The 26,978-nt window shown below is 44.0% G+C and overlaps 1 protein-coding gene across 4 annotated transcripts; it reads left to right on the top strand.

Moving 5' to 3' along the window:
- The first annotated feature begins 1,458 nt into the window (after positions 1-1,458).
- LOC124142496 lies at positions 1,459-26,556 on the top strand. Of its 4 annotated transcripts, XM_046511000.2 has the most exons (13): positions 1,459-1,581; positions 8,668-8,733; positions 9,227-9,322; positions 11,470-11,649; positions 13,768-13,914; positions 17,498-17,656; positions 19,639-19,700; positions 20,342-20,495; positions 22,000-22,043; positions 22,479-22,677; positions 25,038-25,081; positions 25,528-25,726; positions 26,464-26,556. In XM_046511000.2, the coding sequence occupies exons 1-13, from the start codon at positions 1,557-1,559 to the stop codon at positions 26,487-26,489; spliced, it is 1,401 nt and encodes a 466-aa protein (XP_046366956.2). In that variant the 5' UTR covers positions 1,459-1,556; the 3' UTR covers positions 26,490-26,556. The 4 variants fall into 4 exon arrangements, with proteins under 4 accessions (XP_046366956.2, XP_048245607.1, XP_046366960.2 ...); XM_048389650.1 differs by lacking the exons at positions 22,000-22,043; positions 22,479-22,677; XM_046511004.2 differs by lacking the exons at positions 25,038-25,081; positions 25,528-25,726; positions 26,464-26,556 and adding an exon at positions 23,461-23,612.
- Positions 26,557-26,978: the final 422 nt, after the last annotated feature.

Genomic DNA, 26,978 nt, shown 5'->3' on the forward strand with positions numbered 1-26,978 from the left:
AACCATTAAATAATTTCTTACAAAACTTTGCATGTTTACCAGACACACACTGAACTGGTGCTTTTTGCTATATAGGAATTTTATAAAAAAAATTATTTTTTACGTTTCCATGGCAACAAGTTCAACTTAGGTTCTATAGGGGTGCTGTTCGATTCCGGAGCGTAACTCAAACACCGTTAAATAATTTCTTACAAAACTTTGCATGTTTACCAGACACACACTGAACTGGTGCTTTTTGCTATTTAGGAGTTTTATAAACTTTTATGTTTTACGTTTCATTGGCAACAAGTTGGACTTAGGTTCTATAGGGGTGCTGTTCGTTTCCGGAGCGTAACTCAAACACCGTTAAATAATTTCTTACAAAACTTTGCATGTTTACCAGACACATACTGAACTGGTGCCATTTGATATGAAGGAGTTTTATAAATGTTTATTTTAGAATTTCCATTGCAGCTATTTCAACATGGCCTAAGAGAAATGTTGGGTCAGTTACCTGGTTTGGGACCATAACGTGTTAAAATGGCGGGGGATATAGATGACTTCGTCGACTATACGCTTGTTTTAAGACTAAAATAGCACCATGCGTCGACATTTCCCCTTTTATTGGCAACGATCTCGTTGTGATTATCGGCCGTACCATAGTAACGCTTCGTCGAGAGAGGTGCCACAATGTGACAAAATGAATGGCAGTGTATTCTACGTCGTTGTAATATCTGAAATTACCTGTACCAGAAGGACTTACATTTATTTCATTATTTATAAAATCAAACAAATACAATTATTTACGCAATTTCTCAAAATGCCGAACTATTTAGATCGTTTTGCAATAAGTATTGTTGAAGGTTCAAGGAACCGAAGTTCAGGGCCCGCTCCACAAAGTGAGTGTCGGAAGTCAATGTTAAAGTATGGGAGTTGCGATCATCTTAGCGCTAAGATTGTTTTGTTGAAAGAGGCCCAGGGTACCGTTTCACAAAGCAGTCGTAAGCCTTACGAGCGTGTAAATTTACGACTGCTTTGTGAAACGGTACCCAGGCCCGTAGGAGCCTGGGGATGATTGTTCACACCATTTATACTTTCTTATCAACACATTTTTCACAATGAGAATTTTGCTCAAGCCCTTCACCCATTGGCCAACATCTACATACATAAAGAGCATTTGCTGCGAAACCGAATAGAATCAATGTAACTTGTATATACATATGTTTAGATTTATAATAATAAGTTTGGGCTCTCGTGAAGATCCTAAATCACTGTCATTGATCACATGGGGAAAAGTGGCTAGAAAGTAGACAGGTTATCTCGTCTCTCTCATACGGGCCTGCGTTTTACTGGTGTACTGGTAATACTATGCAGTCTTATACTCTGACCCATTCACGCCAACTGTTCTCCCACGGACATTCAGCCAACGGACGGCGTAACGTCGTCATAGTGTGATATGACGTCACAAACCGATGACGTCACAGACAAACGTCACAAGTGTGGTTGCACAGCTACGTCTAGCAACATATCAAACACAATATGCTTGAGTTTGACGAAAGGTAGACGGTCTTTTCGGGATGGGTGTGTGCACTCACAACATAGGTAGGTGCAATAACTGTTTCTCTTTTTTAATAGTGAAGAAAGACGGTTCTTTGCTGAATGGACTGAAGCTGGCGTTGCACGCATTTTGTCGAGTAGGATAAGATAATTCGATAGTGTTATGGGCAAGGTTAGGAGTATCGTGACGGGGGAAGAAGAGATCATGATCATGAGATCATGAGATCACTCGACACATGAAATATCCTATTTATTATACACTTTTTGTGTAGGTGTCAACCGGAAACAAATTCTCATTAGTATCTCAGATTTAGTACCTTGAAACGTACATTCTCCCTACTGAACACACAGGGACGCTTCACCACCCCTTGTGTACAATCTTAAACATTATTAGGGTCACGGAGATATGATTATATACAAAATCAACCTTAACAAAACTATTCTGGAAAACTAGGAGACCGCTGTAGAAGCGACAGAATACACTATGGTCAAGTAACAAAAGTGGCGCTTTGCGAAACGAACAATCTCGATTGACGAGTAGAAAAAGAAATTTACAATTTATAACGAAACATTTTCGAGAGAATGAAAAGCCTCAAGCAGTGATATTAACTCCATAAATGACCATTTGTCTTTAATTTTCCTTGCCAATGTGGAACTAATGTAAAAAGGACGTCAACGGGTTGTGTACGTGCTGCACACTTACGATAAAGGGAGACAATATAAGGGGAGGTAATTCTTGTATGACAATAGTTCCGTCAATGTTATGTTCACTGCAGTGAAATATCAAGTGTTATGTTCACTGAAGTGGAATTATTACTTTTCTCAACTTCAGAAAACTGAGTCTTTCACACTGAAGTATATAATAAAGTGTTCTCTCCATTTGACCACTACTGTTAGGCATACGTACCTGCTTGGCGCTCGACATTAAGGGGCTAACACAAGGACTGGTCGGCTGGGAGTCGGTATATTTTGTGTGAGTGGGGCATTCATGTTAAACTGCGGTATGGTATCTCAGTGGGCTAGCACTATAAAATCGACATTAGTCCGGACAAGCATCCATTCTCCTACCCAGAGTTCCATGCGACCGGCAGCCAGCCAGCATAGTACCTCTGCCACAGGCCAGCGCCATGTGACGATTCGTCACATCGTTCACAGTCCATTCAAGATGTTGCATATGCTTTTCATCCGTTTCATGTTTGACAAGTCTACACATTTTCTTAAACAAATGTCAAAGAATGGTTACGGTTCATTAAGAAAGAATCCTAAAATGTGAACATCTACTTGTTTTTGCGTATTTATCCTTTGTTTACATTGGTTGTACGGCTCCACGTGCTGTCATCGAAGCCCAACGGAGAGCTGGTGATACGGTCACTTTGATGTATAAATATATATTGTCATGCAACTCACTGTCGCAGTTGAAGTAGCATATCTATATAATTATCAAAAACAATATGTAAAGCGCCCCCAACTACTTGCATTAGTCCGATTCATACTGATTTCTGAAAAAGCGCGTTTGTTTACAAACAAGAGAAAAGTCCGGTCACGTGATATGCAAACTAGCCTGTGGCAGTGGTGTTATGCTGAGTCACCACTGCGCCGGAGTGTGACAAGCATCCACACACACGCACGCACGCACGCGCACACGCACACACACACACACACACACACACACACACACACACACACACACACGTGTATGTACGTCGCTATATAAGTGCAATAATCTTGAACGCGACGTTTAACCCCATTTCACCTCTCCATAAAGCGACTAACTTTTCATTTGAAAAGAATTATATTCATTCATTCAAAACACTTTATTGACAATAAGACTGATTGGAAAAAGCTCGGAGAGCTCACTCGGTTCTTTCCTTCCCAAAAGAATGCAATAATAATACATACAATATCACAATGCAATATAACAAAATAACACCGAAGATTGTTGACGTCATTCGACAATTGTGGTTTTCTGTGACGGCGGTCGTGATCAATACATTTTTTTAGGGGGAGCTAAAAGATATTAAGAAAAATATATATATATTAACACGAGTTGATAAATGTCGAAAAACGAGGTTTGCCGAGGTTTGCCGAGGAGTTTTTCCACGTTTATCAACGAGTGTTGATATATTTGATATCAAAAGACACGAGGGTGAGATTTTATTTATCATCCAACATCATTCTTCCAACTTTTTCAGTTTGTAGACAGTAATAAGCAGTGTCTTAGTGTAAAAAGTACCCAATGACATCACAATGGTCTGCAAAGCATTGTGATGCATTTTCATTGCAGCGATATCCTGTTGGAGCCATTTTTTTATGATAAAGAAATTGTAGTCGCATGTTTGACTTTTACAGACATGAGGTAAGAGTCCCTACATATCAGACCGCCTCCGTGGTCTAGTGGTAGACCGTCCGCCCGGAGATCGCAAAGTCCGGGGTTTGATCCCAGGCCGCATAATACCAAAGGTATTTGGTGTTTGTTTGCCTGTCTGGCGCTTGGTATTAAATGACTGAAACAAGGACTAGTCGGCTCGGAGTCAGTATACTGTGTCTGAGTTGGGTATTCGTGTTAAAAAGCGGCATGTTATCTCAGTGGGATGGCACTATAAAATCGGCATTAGTCAGGACTACTACAAGCAGCCACACACACACGTGCATGCACGTCACTATTTAAGTGCATTAATCTTGAACGCGACGTTGAACCCCATTTCACCTGACCTCACCTTAAGATCGAACAACCTTATAGAGCCCCTTTAGTTAGAATCTGATATGAGAGGATACACACGTCTCTGAATATCAAGTTAAAATATTTTTGTTTGTTTGTTTGTTGTTTAACGCCACACTCAGCAATATTCCAGCTATATGACGGCGTGAAAGTATTTGTTCACGTGCAGATAATATTGTCGAGTTATTTATTTACATCATCAATACATACGTGCCCTTCATAAAGTTGTGAAACAGTGTGTTTCGTGACATTTCCACTCCATCACGCCTATGAAGTCGAAGACATCACTAATTCATGCCGCCTTATGAGTGCAGGGGAGTGCCGTTCTTCACGCCGCTTCATGCAGTAAGAACGTTGGAGCATCATCTATATTGATTGCTGGCCGATGCACCGTGACGTCGAGGTGTTAAGTCAAAGTCATCTGCACAGCAACAAGGGCTAGGTTCATTCTCAGATCGAAGGGAGTCCCTGTTTTTCCCCAACATCTAACACGCAACGTTTACTGATTAACGGCGTTAATTCCTCCGTTAAATCGCGCAGGTAAATGTTAAGGTGTTAGGACGTACATATGGACACGCCAGTGTCAACGTCCCATGTGTAGACGGCGTCCAGGTAGAGAATTTGGACAGTTAGTGGACACGGGAGTCTGGTCGAGTTAGGCCGACTACAGCAATGAATGTAAACAACAGGCGCGGCGCTGGCGGTGAGCACATTTCATTTCTTCTGTAGATTGCGTCTGTGTTTGTTTGATTGTTTGTTTGTTGTTTAACGCCGCACTCAGCAATAGTCCAGCTATATGACGGGGGTCTGTAACATAATCGAGTCTTGACCAGACAATCCAGTGATTGACATCATGAGCTTCGATGCTCATTTGGATACGATGACATGCATCAACCAAGTCAGCGAGCCTGACCACCCGATCCCCTTAGTCGCCTTTTACGACAAGCATAGTCACCTTTTACGGCAAGCATGGGTTGCTGAAGACCTATTGTACCCCGGTGAAGATTCGAGTTAGAATTGGTCTTCAGCCGATGGCGAGATATATAGAGAATTCTACACTCATTCGCGTTAGATACCATTTTTACGAAACGAGTGGACTTTTTATGGTATCTGACTGAGCAAAAGCGAGGTCAGATACCATAGAAAGTTCACGAGTTTCGTAAAAATGGTATCTAACGAGAATGAGTGTGGTATTTTATTTATTGCCCACGTTAAATATATATTTAAGTGTAAATACATAACAACCTTCGTTCGTTGACAGACCAAACTGAAACCGGTTGCAAAATATGGTTGCACATGAATATTGATATATGCACCAAATATGGGCATTGTTGTCATTTCTATGCATACGCATTAACAACATACGCCTGCAGTTGTGTTTGCAAACAAAACAGCACCGACGCTCAAGATCCTTTTGAAAGAAATTCTTCAACTTATGGTAATTCAGTCGGTCACTCGCACTGCCGGTGTCCCGTCTGTGCAATCAAAATGGTCCGTTTCCTTGATCTATCAGCTGAATCTATATCATGTTCGTACCATTTTGGAAGAGGGAAATGTTAACTGTACCACCCTATACTGAAGACGTGAAAATCAACAAACTCAAGTTTGCTTGCATGTCAGTGACAGCTTCGAACGATCGAAGGGCAAGGTCACCACCGGAATAAGAAAAGACAAGCATGATGTAGGCCTACTCACAGCGTTTTACGCTAGAGATAGGGAATGTTATTGTTCACATTTGGGATGTTTGGGGCCACAAAATCAGAAGTCAGGCACACTTCCACGGAGTTTTCGAATGCTTTGTATCAGAACTGTTTACTTTTAGTGATCTGGTCGTGCAGTCGTGTACGTTCATTCATGAACAACGCCTCCCGTAACAGCGCCACAAAATACGCTTCGAAGGGGACACTGATGGCACAACCGGACCATCCCAAGCAAGTCTAAATATCTGTCCAGATAGTTTAAACAGACTTCATTTCACCACGCCTATCCTTTTACGTTAAATCAAATTGAAAGTTGCGAAAGTGGTCGGGTGCATCACGCTCATGGGGACCCTCGCTCTATTGATCGGTAGTCGTACATTGTAAATGGATATAGCTCGATTATATCATGTAGAAGCTCTATGCATAACTTATATATAATGCAAACCGAATTTGATGCGTGTGACTATTTTGTTTGGTTTAATAGAGTGTTTGTAAATATCTCTCGTTCTCAGTTCTGCCTTGTAGTTTCAAAATGAATGACGTCTCGCGATTTTTTATGAATGAAAAAAGTAGTCCTGGTGTGACAGAGGTCACGGTTAGCCAATCAAAAAAAACAAAAAACAAGGTCAACCTTGTACGACACACGTGTGACGTACGGATTTAGTATCTTACCCAAACTCCGGCGCAGTGGTGACTCAGCATAACACCACTGCCACAGGCTAATTTGCATAACACGTGACCGGACTTTTCTCTTGTTTGTAAACAAACGCGCTTTTTCAGAAATCAGTGTAGAACGGACTAATGCAAGTATTTGCGGGCGCTTTACTTATTGTTTTGCATAATTATATAGATATGCTACTACAACTGCGACAGTGAGTTGCATGACTATATATATTACATCAAAGTGACCGTATCGCTAGCTCTCCGTTGGGCTTCGATGACAGCACGTGGAGCCGTACAACCAATGTAAACAAAGGATAACTACGAAAAAACATTCTTTGACATTTGTTTATGAAAATGTGTAGACTTGTCAAACATGAAACGGATGAAAAGCATATTCAATATCTTGCATGGACTGTGAACGATGTGACGAATCGTCACATGGCGCTGGCTTGTGCCAGAGGTACTATGCTGGCTGGCTGCCGGCCGCAAGGAACTCTGGGTAGGAGAGTGGTGTAATAAGTATGGTTACATGACGTCATATCCGGGGACCCGTGAAGATTCCGGGGTAGAATAGGTCTTCAGCAACCCATGCTTGCCGCAAAAGGTGACTATGCTTGTCGTAAAAGGCGACTAACGGGATCGGGTGGTCAGGCTCGCTGACTTGGTTGATGCATGTCATCAATCCCAATTGCGTGGATCGATGCTCATGATGTCAATCACTGGATTGTCTGGTCCAGACTCGATTATTTACAGACCGCCGTCATATAGCTGGAATATTGCTGAGTGCGGCGTTAAACAACAAACCAACCAACCAACCAATCTTATCTGGGTATTTGCCACGAACGGATACTCGGTGATGACGGGTGACGCAGGAGAAAGAAGATACTGGCCACCCTATTGTTCTGCTAATGACATCACTGTCGTACAACGTATGTGTAGACACAAAAACGTTCACTACTCTCTCCTGGGCCCACTTGCACAAAACGATCTTAGCGCTAAGACTATTGTAAGCCTATGTTAAAGTATGGGAGTTAAGATCATCTTAGCGCTAAGCTCGCTTTGTGCAAGTGGACCCGGGTCTTACCATATTCTACGTCTGGGCAAATAACTGATCTGGCCGTCCTGTGTCACAGGGAAGACAAATTAAAGGCTCCGTAGCTCACCTCTCTCAAACTGTAGTGTATAGTAGGGATGCACCATGCTGCCGAGCAACTGATAGTATACACGTGGACATTCTAACTTCACTCTGCTCATTACTGTGTAGTAAACTACGGTTATAACGAACTCAAATGGACCACTTATTTTAGTTCGTTATAACCGTAGTTCGTTATAAGCACATATACAACATCTATACAGCAAATGGCCGGGACCAAAACTTCAGTTCGTAATATCCGTCAGTTCGTTATAAGCGTATTCTTTATAAACGTATTTAACTGTACTCATTGATATGATGCATGTTTTATCGTCTGGGATACTATGACATCACTGTCGAATAACCATTTCTTGTTTGTTTCATTCATCAACCATGGGTGTATACTTTGCAGTTTATACCTGTACAGACACTAACTGGTCAAAGACGTTTGTTTGTTTATGATGTAATAGTTACATCTGAGCTCATGTGATTGTCAAATGATAACATCACGTAAAGTCATTATGAACAATGGATGAAGTCTTTTACAGCTTTACTCTGACAAAAAAAGAAACGCAAGATGTATGTATTGTAGGTAGCATATAAATGCTATTTTTCAGGGCATTATCATTTGCAGAAGCCCGAGGTCTTCCATTAACTGCCCGACGAAGGTCTTTTCAACTGCCCTCCTTCGTCGGGCAGTTAGTGGAAGACATAGCGTTACCCTTACCCAAGGTCATGTGACACTTTCTCATCCAATGAAAATACAGATGTAATTTGTAAATGTTATCATTCCTCCGGTTACCCCCCCTCACCCCCCCCCCCCCCCCCCCCCCCCCCCCCTCCTCCCAATCTGTATGACCTTGTATAGTATTGTGTAGTATTGTAGAACATTCTCAAAGCTGTCATATCTGCTGCAGATGCACAGGACCCGGATGAAGTCACTGTCACGTGCTTTGGGAAGAAAAAGGGCAAGAGATCCGGAAGTAAGCCACATACTGTACTTCCTGCGCTATTGACAAGACTGGATTTACGTCATCAATTATGTCGACAGTACCCTGTCCTTCTTCTGGAATTCTAAATTCCATAATTACACGAATTATGACATTATTTGATATTATGTATTTATATCCCGCCGTCATCCAGGTATCTGCTCCTTGTCTAAGTGAACAGTCGCGCGTGTTGTCACAGTGAACATGTGCATCTTGTCCAAGTGAACAGTTGCGCGTCTTGTCACAGTGAACATGTGCACCTTGTCCAGTTGAAAAGTCGCGCGTCTTGTCACATTGAACATGTGCATCTTGTCCAAGTGAACAGTTGCGCGTCTTGTCACAGTGAACATGTGCACCTTGTCCAGGTGAACATTCGCGCGTGTTGTCACAGTGAACATGTGCACCTTGTCCAGGTGAAAATTCGCGCGTCTTGTCACAGTGAACATGCGCACCTTGTCACGTGTATTTGACCATTGATTGATTACAGTTGCCTGCAACAGCATTCTGGTGGAGACGGAGGGATTCATCAGGGACCTCAGACAGGAAGTCACACAGCTCAGACATGCCCAGTCGGGGAAACCTGGTAGGTACTATTTGCCTAGATCTGAGTAAATTGGTCGCAGGTGTAGACCATTATTTTATCAGTACTGACGCACGCCTAACTACGCATGCGCGAAAGCATCTAGTTTGAACAGAAGGGGTCAAGATCCGTCTGTGCTGCCACATAAGTAAGATACAAACCTTGTTTTGTTTCACCAGCCTGCAAACTCCTTTTATGCAGAGAGGTTTATGCAGATGTTAAGTTTAAACCCGTCAAATCTGAAGGTTACATCCCAAACACACACACTGTTTTAACTACGTTCTACCAAGACAAAAATCAAATGCAGCCTCGATTATAAGTGAACATATTATGTGTGGGCTTTTCAAAATTGAAGGGAAAGACAAACATATGTAACGTTTTGAATTGACTGTGGCCTGTGGCGGAGGTAGTAGGTTGACGCAAGGAACTATATTGTGTATAGATGTTTCTTGATTTGAAACCTCTGATTGACCAATCAGAATTTCGCATTTTTATCCCCCCGACATATAATGACGGAGGGATATAGCCATCAGTATGTCCGTCTGTCCGTCCGTCCGTCTGCTGTCCGTCTGTAATCATTGTTTGTCCGGAGCATATTTCCTAAACCGTACAACCTAGCTTCACAAAACTTGGTACACTTACCAATCAGGCTCAGTAGTAGTGCCTTTTGCTATTTAGAGATTTTTAGAATTTTTTTATTTTTGTCGTTTCCATGGAAATATGATGAACTTAGGAAATTTGAGGGTACTGCTCTTGTCCAGAGCATATTTTCTAAACCGTACAACCGAGCTTCACAAAACTTGGTACACTTACCAGTCAGGCTCAGTAGAAGTGCCTTTTGCTATTTAGAGATTTTTAGAATTTTATATTTTTGTCGTTTTCATGGAAATATGATGAACTTAGGAAATTTGAGGATAGTGCTCTCGTCCGGACCATATCTCCCGAACCATACAACTTAGCTTCTCAAACGTTTTTACACCTATCAAGCAGGTTATGTAGTGGTCCCTTTGTTATTAACAGATTTTCTTTTTTTTCAATTTAAATTGAAAATTGATGAACTTAGGGTAATGTCCTCGTCTGGAGCTTATCTTCTAAACCATGCGACAGAGATTCACCAAACTTTATGCACATATCAATCATGTTCACTAGTAGTGCAGTTTGTTATTTATAGATTTGAATCTTTTTAATTTGTAACCCCTGACATATAATTCTAAGGTGTACTATTTACCGATATCATATACTATATATGATGTGAGCTACATAACCTAGTACATTCTCTTTATGCCTTTGTGTCATGAGGCTACTACAGAGCTGATCATATGCGAATCTGCGAAGTTGTTGTTATTACAATTTCATGAGATTTTCAGAAAGTGAGCTACATGAACCGATATTTAATAACCTTCATTATATTTCTGGTTTTGGCATCAAGGAAAAAGATTTCCTTGCCAATCTAAATACATTTGAAGGTACACACAGTTTACTGACATGCCACGTCGGGGGGATATGTCATCTTCGGATGACTCATGTTAAAATTTGTAGCAAATTATTCTGTCTCTAAATACGGTTATCTCCCCACAGCGAGTTCCTAGTAGTTACACGAGTGAGTGGGCTAACTTTGAACAGTATTCCAGTTATATCACAGCATGTCAGCTAAATGTTGGAGGAAATCCCAAAGTGATTCTGGCGTCAGACATTTACCACTTTGTTAAAACCCACGATCACGGGTATGTGCTGACAAACCAGGAAACATAATCAGGTTGAACTGGGATTCGAACCCTCCATTATAGGTGTCTGGCCTGACTAAGGGACGCCACTCTGCACAGCGTACTGCCGCCCTAGTCGAGGTGACACGGGATGCTGGTATACCTATGTTAACGATCCACATTTGTCTGGCCAGCCTTGAAATAACTAAAATGATTTTCAAAGCAGTTTTTAACCTGTACGTGCCAGAGTAGTCTCAAATTACATTAAACAAGAATACAAACCATATTCAAAAAAGGAAAAGTGCAAAAATATTTAAAAGTTTTAAAATATTGACTTTGTTTTCAGCGTGTCTATGCTTTCGGAACACATCAGGGAAAAGGGAAAACATTTATCTCTGAATTTATCCTATAAAAATATATTGAAAGTGTCTCAACTTCACCCTACAGACGACGCGCGCCACCTGGAGGCAACAGTTGAGCGACTCCTGGGGGAGAAGGAGATGTTGATGGAAGAGCGAGGGGGGCTGAAGGAAGAGCTGATGGGTCTGAAGGTGGAGAAAACAAATCTGGAACAGCGGGTCGAGAAACTGACCGCAGAGAATGAAGATCTGGTTACTGAATTCCAAGGTAAGTATGAAGTCAGATTGGAAGTTCCCAATGACTTATATGTGTAACTTCGTTTCATAAGCTCTTCACCATCCTCTGTATCCGCATGGCCCGCATTTCGGTAAACCCACTCTAACCCGAAGGATCCATTCCCGTGGTTCTAACGATATCCTATTACCCGCCTTGATTTTCTTTCCCAAAAATAAACAGACCAATCAAACGTCGAGATGAGGAAAAATGAAAATGGCAAGGGACCTAAAGGGAGATAATAGCCAAGAAACCAATGCCGCCGCCAGTTTCAAAGAACATGAAGACATCCTTTCAATCAATAAGTTTTAGGGCTTTCTTTTGCGTGTCAGTAAGTTTTACAATGTCGAATCTCTAGCAAACTCTTTCGTAATCAATGAGGCTGGCCGTCATGTTGTTGACACCAACATTTGTAACACGCATTCTGGCTGGTCCGTTATCCCGAGTAGCGTAGCCAATCAAAATGGCTATTGAAAATCAAAGGCAGGTGACTGAGATCCCGAGAACCACGAGAATGGATCATGGGTTGGTGTAGGTTTACCAAAATGTGAGCCCTGGAAATATATAGAGGACTGGTGTTCTTCACAGGCTGGACCGCCTCCGTGGTCTAGTGGTAGAGCGTCCACCCGGAGAGCGGAAGGTCCGGGGTTCGATCCCCGACCGCGTCATACCAAAAGACGTTAAAAGATGGTACTTGTTGTTACCCTGTCTGGCGCTCGGCATGAAGGGGTTAAAACAAGGACTGGTCGGCTCGGAGTCAGTATACTGTGTCTGAGTGGGGTATTCATGTTAAACTGCGGCATGGTATCTCAGTGTGCTAGCACTATTAATCGGCATCAGTCCGGACTAGTACAAGCAGCCACACAAACACACACACAAACATGCACGTCGCTATATAAGTGCAATAATCTTGGACGCGACGTTAAACCCCATTTCACCTCACCTCACCTCTTCACCGGCTGCGTGCACCATCCCGATGCGGCTCTTCAAAGACCAACCTCGGCCAACACCTCCAGGTTGTTTTGTTGTTGTTTTTTCGTTTGTTGTTTAACGCCGCACTCAACGATATTCCAGCTGTCCTTAATGAAATTTGTTTCGTGCATGTGATTATCACAACACAACCAGACGGTATTCGTGAACCTACTATGACAGTTCAAAATTGTTTCCGTTTGCTTTCGTCTTCAAATCAAAGTAAACTGCCGGCCCCCAAAAAGTACTCACTTGAAAATTTGATCAGAAAAAACAAATTATCAAAACGTTACTACGGTGAACACAGTCGCCGGTATACTGCAAACTTAAGGTCAAAAACACAACTATGATACCCGTATCAAATGCATCACCTTTGAAAAACCATTTCATGTTTGTTTCATTTTCAGCCACCATCAAACATGGGTGTATACGTTCTTTTGCCCAGCAATTCATAAGAACGTTATTTCTGGTAAGCACAGAATAGCCTGTCCGGGCATTCGTGACCAACTCGTGTTATTTGGGGACAAGCCGAATAGCAAATCGTGCCCCTCTCATGGCCATTTTTGCGACCGGGTTCCGTCTTAGCGCAAACGGGCATACCTAAAACAATTGTCAACTCGTTGCGTAAATTGCCGTAATGCTTGCAATTTAAAGCACATCTGGACATGCGGAATTATACAGTATGATTGAACACATTTAACTGTGTCTTGGGTATATTTTTAAAAGCAAGACATATGTAAAATCAAAAATTATTTCTGAGGGATTCTTTGACGAAGAACTTACGCGCATTCTGATTGTATTGTATTATTTTCGCGCATAACATTCATCTTGTACCACCGTTGGTGTTTTTTCAGAGAAATAAACTAAACTGAACTGAAACTGATGGGGGGACGAGTCTTCTTGCAGGTTACGGAAAGGGGCGAGTGGTGACGAATGCCTGTCCGGGCTGTAATGTAGTTAGCGGAACAAGCCGAGCGGACCCGAGTGTAGACCAAGCGTAGCACACAGCAACATGGTGCAACATGGATGACCTCCGCGTCGTCCACTCAACCGGCATCACATCACTCGTTGCTATCCACCATTTTGTATTTCGTATTGTTTCAATTGCACTGGAGGTTTTATTTTTGTACCATATACCCCCAGATCGATCACGTGAGCTGAACATGAGCATGGCGTCTGCCGCGGAGGAACAGCACGAGACGTCGCGGACGACGGAGACGTTAAAACATCTTTGTGATGCCAACAAGAGGTTGTTGTTGGAAGCAAATCAGAAACTGCTTCACCGAACCAGTAAGTTGCATGTATGACCTTGACCTTTGCAGCCTCGATTATCCAGTGTGTTATATGTATGTTCAGTGCATTATGACCAATACTGTGGTCCCATTTGTCACCAAGTCTTTGTTACTTAAGTGACGTCACCAGATTAATCTCTCCTATCACTTTATCATTATCTCTTGAATATGATTTGTTTGTTTGTTTGTTGTTTAACGCCGCACTCAGCACTATTCCAGCTATATGACGGCGGTCTGAAAATAATGGAGTCTGGACCAGACAATCCAGTGATTGACATCATGAGCGATCGAACCACGCACTTGGGATAGGGTGACATGCATCAACCAAGTCAGTGAGCCTGACCACCCGATCCCGTTAGTCCTCTTACGACAAGCATAGTCGCCCTTTACGGCAAGCATGGGTTGCTGAAGACCTATTCTATCCCGATCTTCACGGGTCTTTTGAATATGAGAGTAATTTCATCGGAGGACTATTTTACCATCGTGTTATTCAAATCGGGATCAATACGATTCCTGTGTAGCGAATGCGTCCAAGGTTTTATCTTGTTAGAATGTACATATATGTTATTGGCTGAATAATCCAGGATCTTTGTCGTACGTACATATGTGTCTTCAACTGTGTTGCTCTTGTTCTTGGGTGGGACAAGGTGTTGTATGGTTGCTGACGAGTTCCGATTGTTGTGTGTTCGACAATACCAGATTCGCTCTGATTATGATCCTTTAATTGTGTGACAATCCATCGACTCTTGCTTGTCCCCGATCCATCGACTCTTGCTTGTCCCCGATCCTTCGACACTTGCTTGACCCGACCCCCGACTCTTGCTTGTCCCCGATCCATCGACTCTTGCTTGTCCCCGATCCATCGACTCTTGCTTGTCCCCGATCCATCGACTCTTGCTTGACCCGACCCTCCACTCTTGCTTGACCCGACCCTCAACCCCTGCTTGTCCCCGATCCATCGACTCTTGCTTGACCCGACCCTCCGACTCTTGCTTGACCCGACCCTCCGACTCTTGCTTGTCCCCGATCCATCGACTCTTGCCTTTCCCCGATCCATCGACTCTTGCTTGACCCGACCCTCCACTCTTGCTTGTCCCCGATCCATCGACTCTTGCTTGACCCGACCCTCCGACTCTTGCTTGACCCGACCCTCCGACTCTTGCTTGTCCCCGATCCATCGACTCTTGCCTTTCCCCGATCCATCGACTCTTGCTTGACCCGACCCTCCACTCCTGCTTGTCCCCGATCCATCGACTCTTGCTTGTCCCCGATCCATCGACTCTTGCTTGACCCGACCCTCCGACTCTTGCTTGACCCGACCCTCCACCCCTGCTTGTCCCCGATCCATCGACTCTTGCTTGACCCGACCCTCCGACTCTTGCTTGACCCGACCCTCCACTCCTGCTTGTCCCCGATCCATCGACACTTGCTTGACCCGACCCTCCGACTCTTGCTTGACCCGACCCTCCACTCTTGCTTGACCCGACCCTCCGACTCTTGCTTGTCCCCGATCCATCGACTCTTGCTTGACCCGACCCTCCACTCCTGCTTGTCCCCGATCCATCGACTCTTGCTTGACCCGACCCTCCACTCTTGCTTGACCCGACCCTCAACCCCTGCTTGTCCCCGATCCATCGACTCTTGCTTGACCCGACCCTCCGACTCTTGCTTGACCCGACCCTCCACTCCTGCTTGTCCCCGATCCATCGACTCTTGCCTTTCCCCGATCCATCGACTCTTGCTTGACCCGACCCTCCACTCCTGCTTGTCCCCGATCCATCGACTCTTGCTTGTCCCCGATCCATCGACTCTTGCTTGACCCGACCCTCCGACTCTTGCTTGACCCGACCCTCCACCCCTGCTTGTCCCCGATCCATCGACTCTTGCTTGACCCGACCCTCCGACTCTTGCTTGACCCGACCCTCCACTCCTGCTTGTCCCCGATCCATCGACACTTGCTTGACCCGACCCTCCGACTCTTGCTTGACCCGACCCTCTACTCTTGCTTGACCCGACCCTCCGACTCTTGCTTGTCCCCGATCCATCGACTCTTGCTTGACCCGCCCTCCACTCCTGCTTGTCCCCGATCCATCGACTCTTGCTTGTCCCCGATCCATCGACTCTTGCTTGACCCGACCCTCCGACTCTTGCTTCACCCGACCCTCCACCCCTGCTTGTCCCCGATCCATCGACTCTTGCTTGACCCGACCCTCCACTCTTGCTTGTCCCCGATCCATCGACTCTTGCTTGGACCGACCCTTCGACTCTTGCTTGACCCGACCCTCCGACTCTTGCTTGTCCCCGATCCATCGACTCTTGCTTTGACCGACCCTTCGACTCTTGCTTGACCCGACCCTCCGACTCTTGCTTGTCCCCGATCCATCGACTCTTGCCTTTCCCCGATCCATCGACTCTTGCTTGACCCGACCCTCCACTCTTGCTTGTCCCCGATCAATCGACTCTTGCTTGTCCCCGATCAATCGACTCTTGCTTGACCCGACCCTCCACTCTTGCTTGTCCCCGATCAATCGACTCTTGCTTGTCCCCGATTCATCGACTCTTGCTTGACCCGACCCTCCACTCTTGCTTGTCCCCGATCAATCGACTCTTGCTTGACCCAATCCATCGACTCTTGCTTGACCCGACCCTCCACTCTTGCTTGTCCCCGATCAATCGACTCTTGCTTGAACCGACCCCCCGACTCTTGCTTGACCCGACCCTCCACTCCTGCTTGTCCCCGATCCATATACTCTTGCTTGACCCGACCCTCCGACTCTTGCTTGACCCGACCCTCCACTACTGCTTTTCCCGATCCATCGACTCTTGCTTGACCCGACCCTCAACTCCTGCTTTTTCCGATCCATCGACTCTTGCTTGACCCGACCCTCCACTCCTGCTTGACCCGACCCTCCGCTCCTGCTTGTCCTCGATCCATCGACTCTTGCTTGACCCGACCCTCCACTCCTGCTTTTCCCGATCCATCGACTCTTGCTTGACCCGACCCTCCAATCCTGCTTGACCCTACCCTCCACTCCTGCTTGTCCCCGATCCATCGACTCTTGCTTGACCCGACCCTCCACTCTTGCTTGACCCGACCCTCCACCCCTGCTTGTCCCCGATCCATCGACTCTTGCTTGACCCGACCCTCCACTGTTGCTTAAACCGACCCTTCGACTCTTGCTTGATCCGACCCTCCACTCCTGCTTGTCCCCGATCCATCGACTCTTGCTTGATCCGACCCTCCGACTCTTGCTTGACCCGACCCTCCACTCCTGCTTTTCCCGATCCGCTTACGCATGCTTGTCATACGTCTGTTACAGCTACTACGAAGGAGAAGTTTCCACTCGCAGAATGCATTAACAACAACTGTGTAAAAAAGCGATACTCCTCAAAATGTTGCGTTATCTCGAAATCAATGCATGTTATCTTTGACAAATATTATTGTTCACCCCTGTGCCGTTGATGCTCAGATAGCGAACCAAAATAGTGACCTACTGAAACAATTTTGCCGTCGAATACCCAATTACGGTTCATACAAGTCACGTGTCTCGTGTATACATAGACTTGTCTACCCCTGACAGGTGACCTGAAAGAGCTGCAGACGCTGTACGATGCCAGCAAAGCGGAAGTGGAGCGACTGTCGGCAGAACTCTCCAACATGGACGCGTGGAAGGTCGTGACCGCGGCTGAACTGGATGTCAAGGTCACCGACATGAACAAGAAATACTCGGCTTTAAAACGTGAGACTGCATTCGTCACTTTCGCTAAGCCAGACAACTGGTCATTGATACTTGAAGTTGGTTGAAGCAACTGAATTAGCAATCCTGACATATAACATGTTCTACGAATATTAAAATGAAGTTCGCGCTGTAATCTGATCATCTTCCCGAGGCAAGTGAGTAAACTGACTATAAAAGTCCAGTTTCCACCCTTGCCGAATTGGCTGGTATTATGGAGTTACATTTTGCCTGGACTAACGAGTCTATGCATAGTCGAATCAAAATCGCGCAACGAAATCGAAACCCGGTTCGTAAACTGTCATGCAGATTTCGGTCGATTGCAGGAATTGCAAAGCATTTGCACCGCCAACTCCTTGTCAACAGATATTTTCTAAATCTTTTCATGTTTTTAATCAAGGTGCTCCTGTGATTTCATGCACTTCGCGACGTAACCCAGGATTTATCCCAATATAGATCTTGATTATCGATCAGATCGTCATGACTGGGCGCCGCCAATTTGTTTGAAGCAAATGCAAGTGATACAAGAGGTGGAATCTGATTGGTCCACAGGAGAGGCATAGAAGGGACACAACTCGTAATAGCCACTGGTGGCGCTACGATCGGCAAGGGTGGAAACTGGACTTTTAAAGTCAGTTAACTCTCTTGCCTCGGGAAGATGAAATATGATTGGTTTAAAATGTAAAATGGGATCGGACGCTGCACTTTGCACTGGCTCGCTGACTTGGTTGATGCATGTCATCGTATCCCAATTGCGTGGATCGATGCTCATGATGTCAATCACTGGATTGTCTGGTCAGGACTCGATTATTTACAGACCGCCGTCATATAGCTGGAATATTGCTGAGTGCGGATTTAAACAACAAACAAACAAACAAAATTTGCACTGTGTATGAATAGAAAACCCGGTAATATTAACATTTAAAACTTTTAAATGAAATTCTAATGATCAATAAGGCCAGCAAATCTGAAAACAAATATTGTTTATCTTATAATTAACGTCTGTTGTTGTTTTCCCTTGAGAAATGCCATCCGATACACGTGGAACTACCGCAGTACAGCACATGAGTTCAATGCAAAATGTCATTTTTCGCTTAAAAAATTGCTCTCATGAGGGTGCCAATCCTCCCCTCCATCAAACGAAATTGTTTGGGCATCGAATTTAAGAACTCTTGAGTCATATCAGTGTACGCAAACGGTACAAGTAAATATTTTTTTTACATAGAATGCATGACCATTGGCTCTCATAAATTTACGGCTAAATTATTTACTGATTTGTCTCTTTTTTCAAGAATATATGCCAAAAATAATTTTCAAATTGAAATATTGGCATCCGCGTACCAGATAAAGACATTCATGGCATCCAGCGTACTGCGGCATCCGGAAAACCGCTCAGCAGGTCTCGGCGTCGGGGTACCAAAATGGAGTTTGCAGTCTTTCATAGCGCATACAGTATGATGGCAGCACGACTGTTTTTCAGCAATAACGGTTTATCCCCATACTGTACTGTCAGTCACATTTTTCAAGTTAAACTGCGGCATGGTATCTCAGTAGGCTAAGGCAAGCATTATAATTCGGCACCAGTCCAGGGCCCACTTGCACAAAGCGATCTTAGCGCTATGATGATCGTAACTCCCATACTTTAACATAGGTTTACAATAGTTGTAGTGCTAAGATTGCTTTGTGCAAGTGGGCCCTGACTTGTACAAGCAGCCACACACACACAAACACACACACACACGAACACACACACACACACACACACGAACACACACGCACACACACACACACACACACTTGCATGCACGGCGCTTTATAAGTGCAATAATATTGGACGCGTAGTTAAACCCCATTTCACCTCACCTCACGTGATCAAATCATGATGTTTCACTGGACAAGAATCACGTGAATAGTCAATGTTGGTGTGGACATGTTATGTCTGTCCTGCTCCGTTGAATGTTGACCATGTGGCTCTGTCTGTGCAGGCGTGTGCCGAGGCAAGGATATGATGATCAACCAACTCAGAGAAGAGAAGTCCAAGGCACTGGTAAAGCCATAAGAATATTTGTGTCTCTTATCCCTTGAAGTAATATAGTGGATAGATACATCGGATTAATATTTATATTTTTAAATTGACTTTCCAATAACTCCAATCCATGTTCAGACAGATATAAATTTATTTTGTATATCTGGCGAAAAGGCCAATAGTACACAGGGTATTGAATGACATTGAACACAGTTACAACGGAATCTTGACATTGTAGTTTCATAAGATATAGAAGGGGTTACAAAAATGTATTTCATAATAGATTTATATTGGCTTCTTATGAATTTAATTCACAGTTGTATTACAAGAAAACGGAGACATAAAGTTTGGGGTATTCTACAGAACCGCTTTCTCATTTTCAAAATCACAAACAACATTGGTGGTCGTCAGGACGCGTGACATAAAAAGGAGTAATATTTTGAATGGAGAATAAAAGGGTTGGTCGGTTTTGATTTGTCAAGCTATCCATAACTTTAAATCCATACTTTATACAATTTTTATATAATCGGTGTCAACCCGTCGATATATTGCAATAATGAATCACGTCATAGCTTTGAACGTTGAACGACTTGGATAGACGTTCAATCTACATCCAGATCCAATATGGCCTGTATTACAACCATGTTGAAACTGTATTTCAGATGCAGTTATGGCAGACGGCATATGGCCACAAAGCTCAATATTTCTCATGCACGCCTACTCATGCCGACAGACAGATCCCTATGGCAACGGTAGGGCCATATCAAAATGAGGTCATCACCTTCTGCAATGCAACGTCACCGGTCAAATGTCAAGGTCAGTGAGAGCAATGCTTTAAATTTCAAACACAGATTAGAGTTTTATCCGGCACGATTCGTGGTGAATCGTTTGGGACACAGGTCGCCAAGTAGTGTTTGGGGAAGCATTTCTCTGTGCAGAGGTGCGTCCCATGGTCCTAGGATCGGGGATGTGAGTCGCAGATTCGCCCCTATATGGTCTATGGTTTGTCAGCACCATGCCGCTGTTCGTGGGTTGCATCAAAGTGGCGTGAAACCCTACTCACAGTCAGTGTTATATCACTTCGGTTTTGACCCCGTTTCAACTAAATATAGCCGTCCAATGAAATTCCTCTACCAGAAAAAGCACTGAGTAATACCTATCAAACAATTCAAAGTATTTAGCTGCTGAGCTACAGATAAGAGAGATTGTGACGTCACTTCCGATACTATGGAAATATACAGTAAATACACTGAAAAATCAACGATGCCATACTCAGGGCAACTTGCCAGGTTGCGTAGGGAGATCCAAGTCCACGCCTTGTATCAAGTCTACTGAAAATGTCAACTTGGCAGATCAAGAGATGTGATATAGAGGTTATCACGCATATGACCTCAACGGATATCCTTTGGCTTTATCCTGCCGAGAAACCTCGTTATGACAAAACGAGATTATTACACTCGCACGGGTGTCATGCTGATTTAACGAAACGAATGTAAGAATTCTTGTATTTCCCGAGCGAGAACGAGCTCGAGTGTAATACATGAATTCATGCACGAGTTTGAAGTGATAATTGCACGTTGAGGTATAATTGCACTTGTGCACATGTACTTCTTATAAACTCGGTAATTCTTATCCTACGAGTGTCCCATTCGTCTAAGGCGCCGCTATTCGCTGTGCAGAGTTGCGTCCCTTGGACACGCCGGAAACCTATGATTGTGGGTTCGAATCCCAGTTCACCCCGATTATGGTTCTAGGTTTGTCAGCACCATACCTGTGCTCGTGGGTTTCACCGAAGTGGTAAACGTCTTGGACTTTCCTCCCTTATTAAGCTGACACGCCGTGATATAACTGGAATACTGTTAAAAACGGCGTAAAACCCAACTCACTCACTCTAATTCTATGAGTAATAAATACATGTTGTTTGACAATGAAAGTGACAAAAACATTTCAATAATCAAAAGAAATCTGTTCTTAAAGCAAATCCCATCGTAATGTTCCGAGTATGTCATAAGCATGTCTTAATGATACCAGGAGTTCGCGAAAAGATGAGCGCACCACAAGGAAATGAAAAATCTTCTATTTAGTTTATATTTTCATGATCTCACTCTGAAAACCATTGTGGCATTGAGGTGCACTGAAGCTCCGGCAATGGTGATATTCACTCGAGTGAAAAATCGGTTTCATATTTACAGTGTTTAATCACTAGTGACATAATAAAAGTTTATTTGTGTGCAGCTACGAATTTCTGTGGTTGTATCCAGTACTATTTTTCAAGCGTAGAATGCAATATCAAGATCTATATATGGTTCTATATTTCCAGACATCGGGAATCAGTTGAATGAGACCGACTTCATCAAAAACAAGGTACTTTCATGTTACTAACCAGACAACCACTGGACGTTTTGGTCAGATCCTTCTCTTAAAGTCGACTTTACGCGTCTGTTGTAATGTTCGGACCAGCTGTTACACCAGTAGTCATTTTCTGAAGGAATAAGAACATTCCACATATACACGTGGGCATTGATTGAGCACCACCTGATTCAATTCCGAAAAATAATGACAAATCCTGTTCCCAATTGAACACTTTTCGCCTCACCTTGGCCGCCATCTTGTTTTTGGAGACCTTGTCTATGAGAGACATAACAATGGCGATTGAGAATCCAATAATGGTGGACAGGGTGTGTCCACATGTAAACTTCATTCAAAGATTCCGCCCTGTGTGGTTAAGCTCGACTGATCGCAACTGTTTCCTAACCTTCATTCATGCATGTCATGTGTAGATTTTGTTATGTTTATAAGACGATGTCAATGGAATTGGAGCTCTATCGGACAAGAAAAATGGCCGAAATATTTGGAGACAAGTTCAATCCCCTGCAACCAGACCGGGCCTCAGTCGAGACAAGGAGCACGTGCAGCGGATCTGGAGGTGACGTCAGCGCAAGCATCAGCGAGTTCAGCGATGTAGTTCTTGACGACATACCAGAGGAGACACTGAACAGTAAGGAAATACCAAATGTTACCTATAATGGTTGAATGGACGTGTGTAATGACATTCCTTCTAGCTACTACTCACGCAAGGTGAAGGTGAAATGGGGTTTAACGTCGCGTCCTTAGAACCAGTCGTTGTTTTAGCCCCTTAATGCCGAGCGCCAGACAGGGTAACAACAAGTTCCATCCTTTAACGTCTTTTAGTATGAAACGGCCGTCGGCTCGCCGGGCGGACGCTCTACCACTAAAGCACGTAGCCTTGAGACAAACACCATTCATTCACTCTGGACAGATAATCCGTTGTTCCTCGTAGCTCGTCTCTGAGTACCTCCTGCACGGTGTCTCATGTAAACAGAGGCTCTGTAGGTCACCTGGCGCAAAGCGACATGGCTGATTGTATGTCATCCTTCCTCGATGGCGTGCCACCAAATACTGCCTGGCTCAAGCAGCCCAAATATATCTGACAGTCAGTGGCACAAAACAACATTCATTCAATCAGCCAACAAAGAGGAAAGATCCAGTAAAGTCTTTTAGATGACGGGACACAAGGATCTGACGGTTGTAGAATTACATTCCGAGCCTAGGCAAACCCGAAACTGGCATAGTTAGTATTAGGACAAGATTAATGCATCTGTACTAAAGTGTGCAGCTTACTTCTGGTGCCGTGAAATGGCAGGAATATTGCTAAAATCTGCGTACTGCTCTACTCACTCACTCACTCACTCAAACACCCGCCCACTCACTCACTCACTCACTCACTCACTATAATTTTTAACATTTCTTTAACCACCAGATTTGACATCTTGGATGTTTTCATAGTCTCAAAATGACTACCTGTCCTGCGTGTTTCAGTGACGTATCCTCAGTCGTTCTTCTGACGTCAACGTCGTCACCATCTTGTTTGTCAACATCAACATCATAAGTAATAAAACGTCCCTACCAAAACGTCTCTTGTTGTGCGTAACGGGTATGATGTTCTCTGGTTCAGTTCCGAGGTGTAAATATGTAAGGTCACAGCTGAGAGACACTCAAAGATCAGCTTATCTCCTCAAATTAAGAATGAGTGCGTCAGTTTGGTTAAACGCGGCTTTGAACAGTATTCCAGTTTTGTCATGGCGTCCATTGCAGCTTATCGTTGGTTGCAGACCCAAGCAACACAGGTCGTAGACGACCACTTTGGGACGAGGGATCATTATGGGGTCGAATCAGGGATTCGAACTCATGACCAACCGATTCTTGCAAGGCCTCCATTTCACTGCCGAGGAGTCAAGATGGCGGCACTTCCGGTTCCGGTGCAAACTTTTGACTATGTACTTTCCGACGCAGTGATAACAGCATTACACCACTACCAAAGGCTAATTTGCATATCACGTGACCGGTCGTTTCTCTTTTGGGCAAACATACTGAAATAAGCTGCAGAGTGATGATGGAAGTATTTCAGTGCGATAATTTTTTGCATACTAATTAAGATATCCTCCAGCAACGGCGACAGTGAGGAGTATGATATTCATACTCAAAAGATAACCTATTTATGGGGATAATTTGGGGTTGTGCGGCTGTCAAATCGGCTGTTTCAATCAGAAGGGTCTAGTGTGATTTTACAACCTCTGATTGACCAATCAGAATTGAGTAATTTCCAAATTCATGGTAGAATATAAATCCACACTTGTATAAAACGAAAACTGACACCAGAACATCGCAGCATTTCAAGATTTTCAAAATCACAAACAACATTGGTGGTCGTCAAGACGGGGTACACAAAACAACAAACGAAAGATTTTGAATGTAGAATAAAAGGGTCGGATAGTTTTTTTTGTCAATACAATACAATCCATTCCATTCAACAATCATTAACATTAGGTCGTAGTTCTTGTCACCTCGGGGGCACGGGTGGCTCAGTCGTCGCGATTCGCTATGCAAAGTTGCGTCCCTTGGACACGCCAGAAACCTATGATTGTGGGTTCGAATCCCGGGTCACCCGGATAATGTTTCTAGGTTTGTCAGCACCATACCCGTGCTCGTGGGTTTCACCGAAGTGGTTAACGTCTTGGACATGCATCACTTCGGGCTTTCCTCCCACATGAAGCTAACACGCCGTGATATAACAGGAACACTGTTAAAAGCGGCGTTTAACCCAACTCACTCACTCACTCACTCTGAAAACCATAGTGGCATTGAGGTGCACTGAAGCTCCGGCAATGGTGATATTCACTCGAGTGAAAAATCGGTTTCATATTTACAGTGTTTAATCACTAGTGACATAATAAATGTTTATTTGTGTGCAGCTACGAATTTCTGTGGTTGTATCCAGTACTATTTTTCAAGCGTAGAATGCAATATCAAGATCTATAAATGGTTCTATATTTCCAGACATCGGGGATCAGTTGAATGAGACCGACTTCATCAAAAACAAGGTACTTTTATATTACTAACCAGACAACCACTGGACGTTTTGGTCAGATCCTTCTATTAAAGTCGACTTTACGTGTCTGTTGTAATGTTCGGACCAGCTGTTACACAAGTAGTCATTTTCTGAAGGAATAAGAACATTACACATATACACGTGGGCATTGATTGAGCACCACCTGATTCAATTCCGAAAAATATTGACAAACCCTGTTCCCAATTGAACACATTTGGGCTCACCTTGGCCGCCATCTTGTTTTTGGTGACCTTGTCTTTGGAAGACATAACAATGGCGATTGAGAATCCAATAATGGTGGACAGGGTGTGTCCACGTGTAAACGTCATTCAAAGATTCCGCCCTGTGTGGTTAAGCTCGACTGTTCGCTACTGGCCTCTTCGTGTTTCCTTACTTTCATCCATGCATGTCATGTGAAGATTTTGTTTTGTTTATAAGACGATGTCAATGGAATTGGAGCTCTATCGGACAAGAAAAATGGCCGAAATATTTGGAGACAAGATCAATCCCCTGCAACCAGACTGGGCCTCAGTCGAGACAAGGAGCACGTGCAGCGGATCTGGAGGTGACGTCAGCGCAAGCATCAGCGAGTTCAGCGATGTAGTTCTTGTCGACACACCAGAGGAGACACTGAACCGTAAGGAAATACTAAATATTACCCATAATGGTGGATCGAATGAACGCGTGTAATGACATTCCTTCTAACTACTACTCACGGAAGGTGAAGGTGAAATGGGGTTAAAGGTCGCGTCCAAGATTACTGCACTTATATAGCGACGAGCGTGCACATGTGTTATATAGAGCTAGCCTACTGAGATTCCATGCCGCAGTTTAACAGACCTCGTAGCTCGTCTCTGAGTACCTCCTGCACGGTGTCTCATGTAAACAGAGGCTCTGTAGCTCACCTGGCGCAAAGTGACATGGTTGATTGTATGTCATCCTTCCTCGATGGCGTGCCACCAAACACTGCCTGGCTCAAGCAGCCCAAATATATCTGACAGTCAGTGGCACAAAACAACATTCATTCAATCAGCCAACAAAGAGGAAAGATCCAGTAAAGTCTTTTAGATGACGGGACACAAGGATCTGACGGTTGTAGAATTACATTCCGAGCCTAGGCAAACCCGAAACCGGCATAGTTAGTATTAGAACAAGATTAATGCATCCGTACAAAAGTGTGCAGCTTACTTCTGGTGCCGTGAAATGGCAGGAATATTGCTAAAATCTGGCAACTGCTCTACCCACTCACTCAACCACCCACCCACTCACTCACTCACTCATTCACTATAATTTTTACCATTTCTTTAACCACCAGATTTGACATCTTGGATGTATTCATATTCTCAAAATGATTTCCTGTCCTGCGTGTTTCAGTGACGTATCCTCAGTCGTTCTTCTGACGTCAACGTCGTCACCATCTTGTTTGTCAACATCAACATCGTAGGTAATAAAACATCCCTACCAAAACGTCTCTTGTTGTGCGTAACGGGTATGATGTTCTCTGGTTCAGTTCCGAGGTGTAAATATGTAAGGTCACAGCTGAGAGACACTCAAAGATCAGCTTATCTCCTTAAATTAAGAATGAGTGCGTCAGTTTGGTTAAACGCAGCTTTGAACAGTATTCCAGTTTTGTCATGGCGTGCATTGCAGCTCATCGTTGGCTGCAGACCCAAGCAACACAGGTCGTAGACGACCACTTTGGGACGAGGGATCATTATGGGGTCGAATCAGGGATTCGAACTCATGACCAACCGATTCTTGCAAGGCCTCCATTTCACATTTCAAGATGGCGGCACTTCCGGTTCCGGTCTTTTGACAATGTACTTTCCGACGCAGTGATGACAGCGTTACACCACTACCAAAGGCTAATTTGCATATCACGTGACCGG

This window comes from Haliotis rufescens, unplaced genomic scaffold (genome assembly GCF_023055435.1).
Source record: "Haliotis rufescens isolate VD_foot unplaced genomic scaffold, xgHalRufe1.0.p SCAF_8, whole genome shotgun sequence".
In the NCBI taxonomy this organism is placed as follows: domain Eukaryota; kingdom Metazoa; phylum Mollusca; class Gastropoda; order Lepetellida; family Haliotidae; genus Haliotis; species Haliotis rufescens.

What these genes read in the sequence shown, in the direction of transcription:
- LOC124142496 (XM_046511000.2), top strand. Translation starts at nt 1,557, where the DNA reads ATGGGTGTGTGCACTCACAACATAG. An exon ending in GAAACTGCTTCACCGAACCA is followed by an intron (nt 13,915 to 17,497) that starts GTAAGTTGCATG and finishes TACCCCTGACAG; the next exon opens with GTGACCTGAAAGAGCTGCAG. An exon ending in GTCACCGGTCAAATGTCAAG is followed by an intron (nt 20,496 to 21,999) that starts GTCAGTGAGAGC and finishes CTATATTTCCAG; the next exon opens with ACATCGGGAATCAGTTGAAT.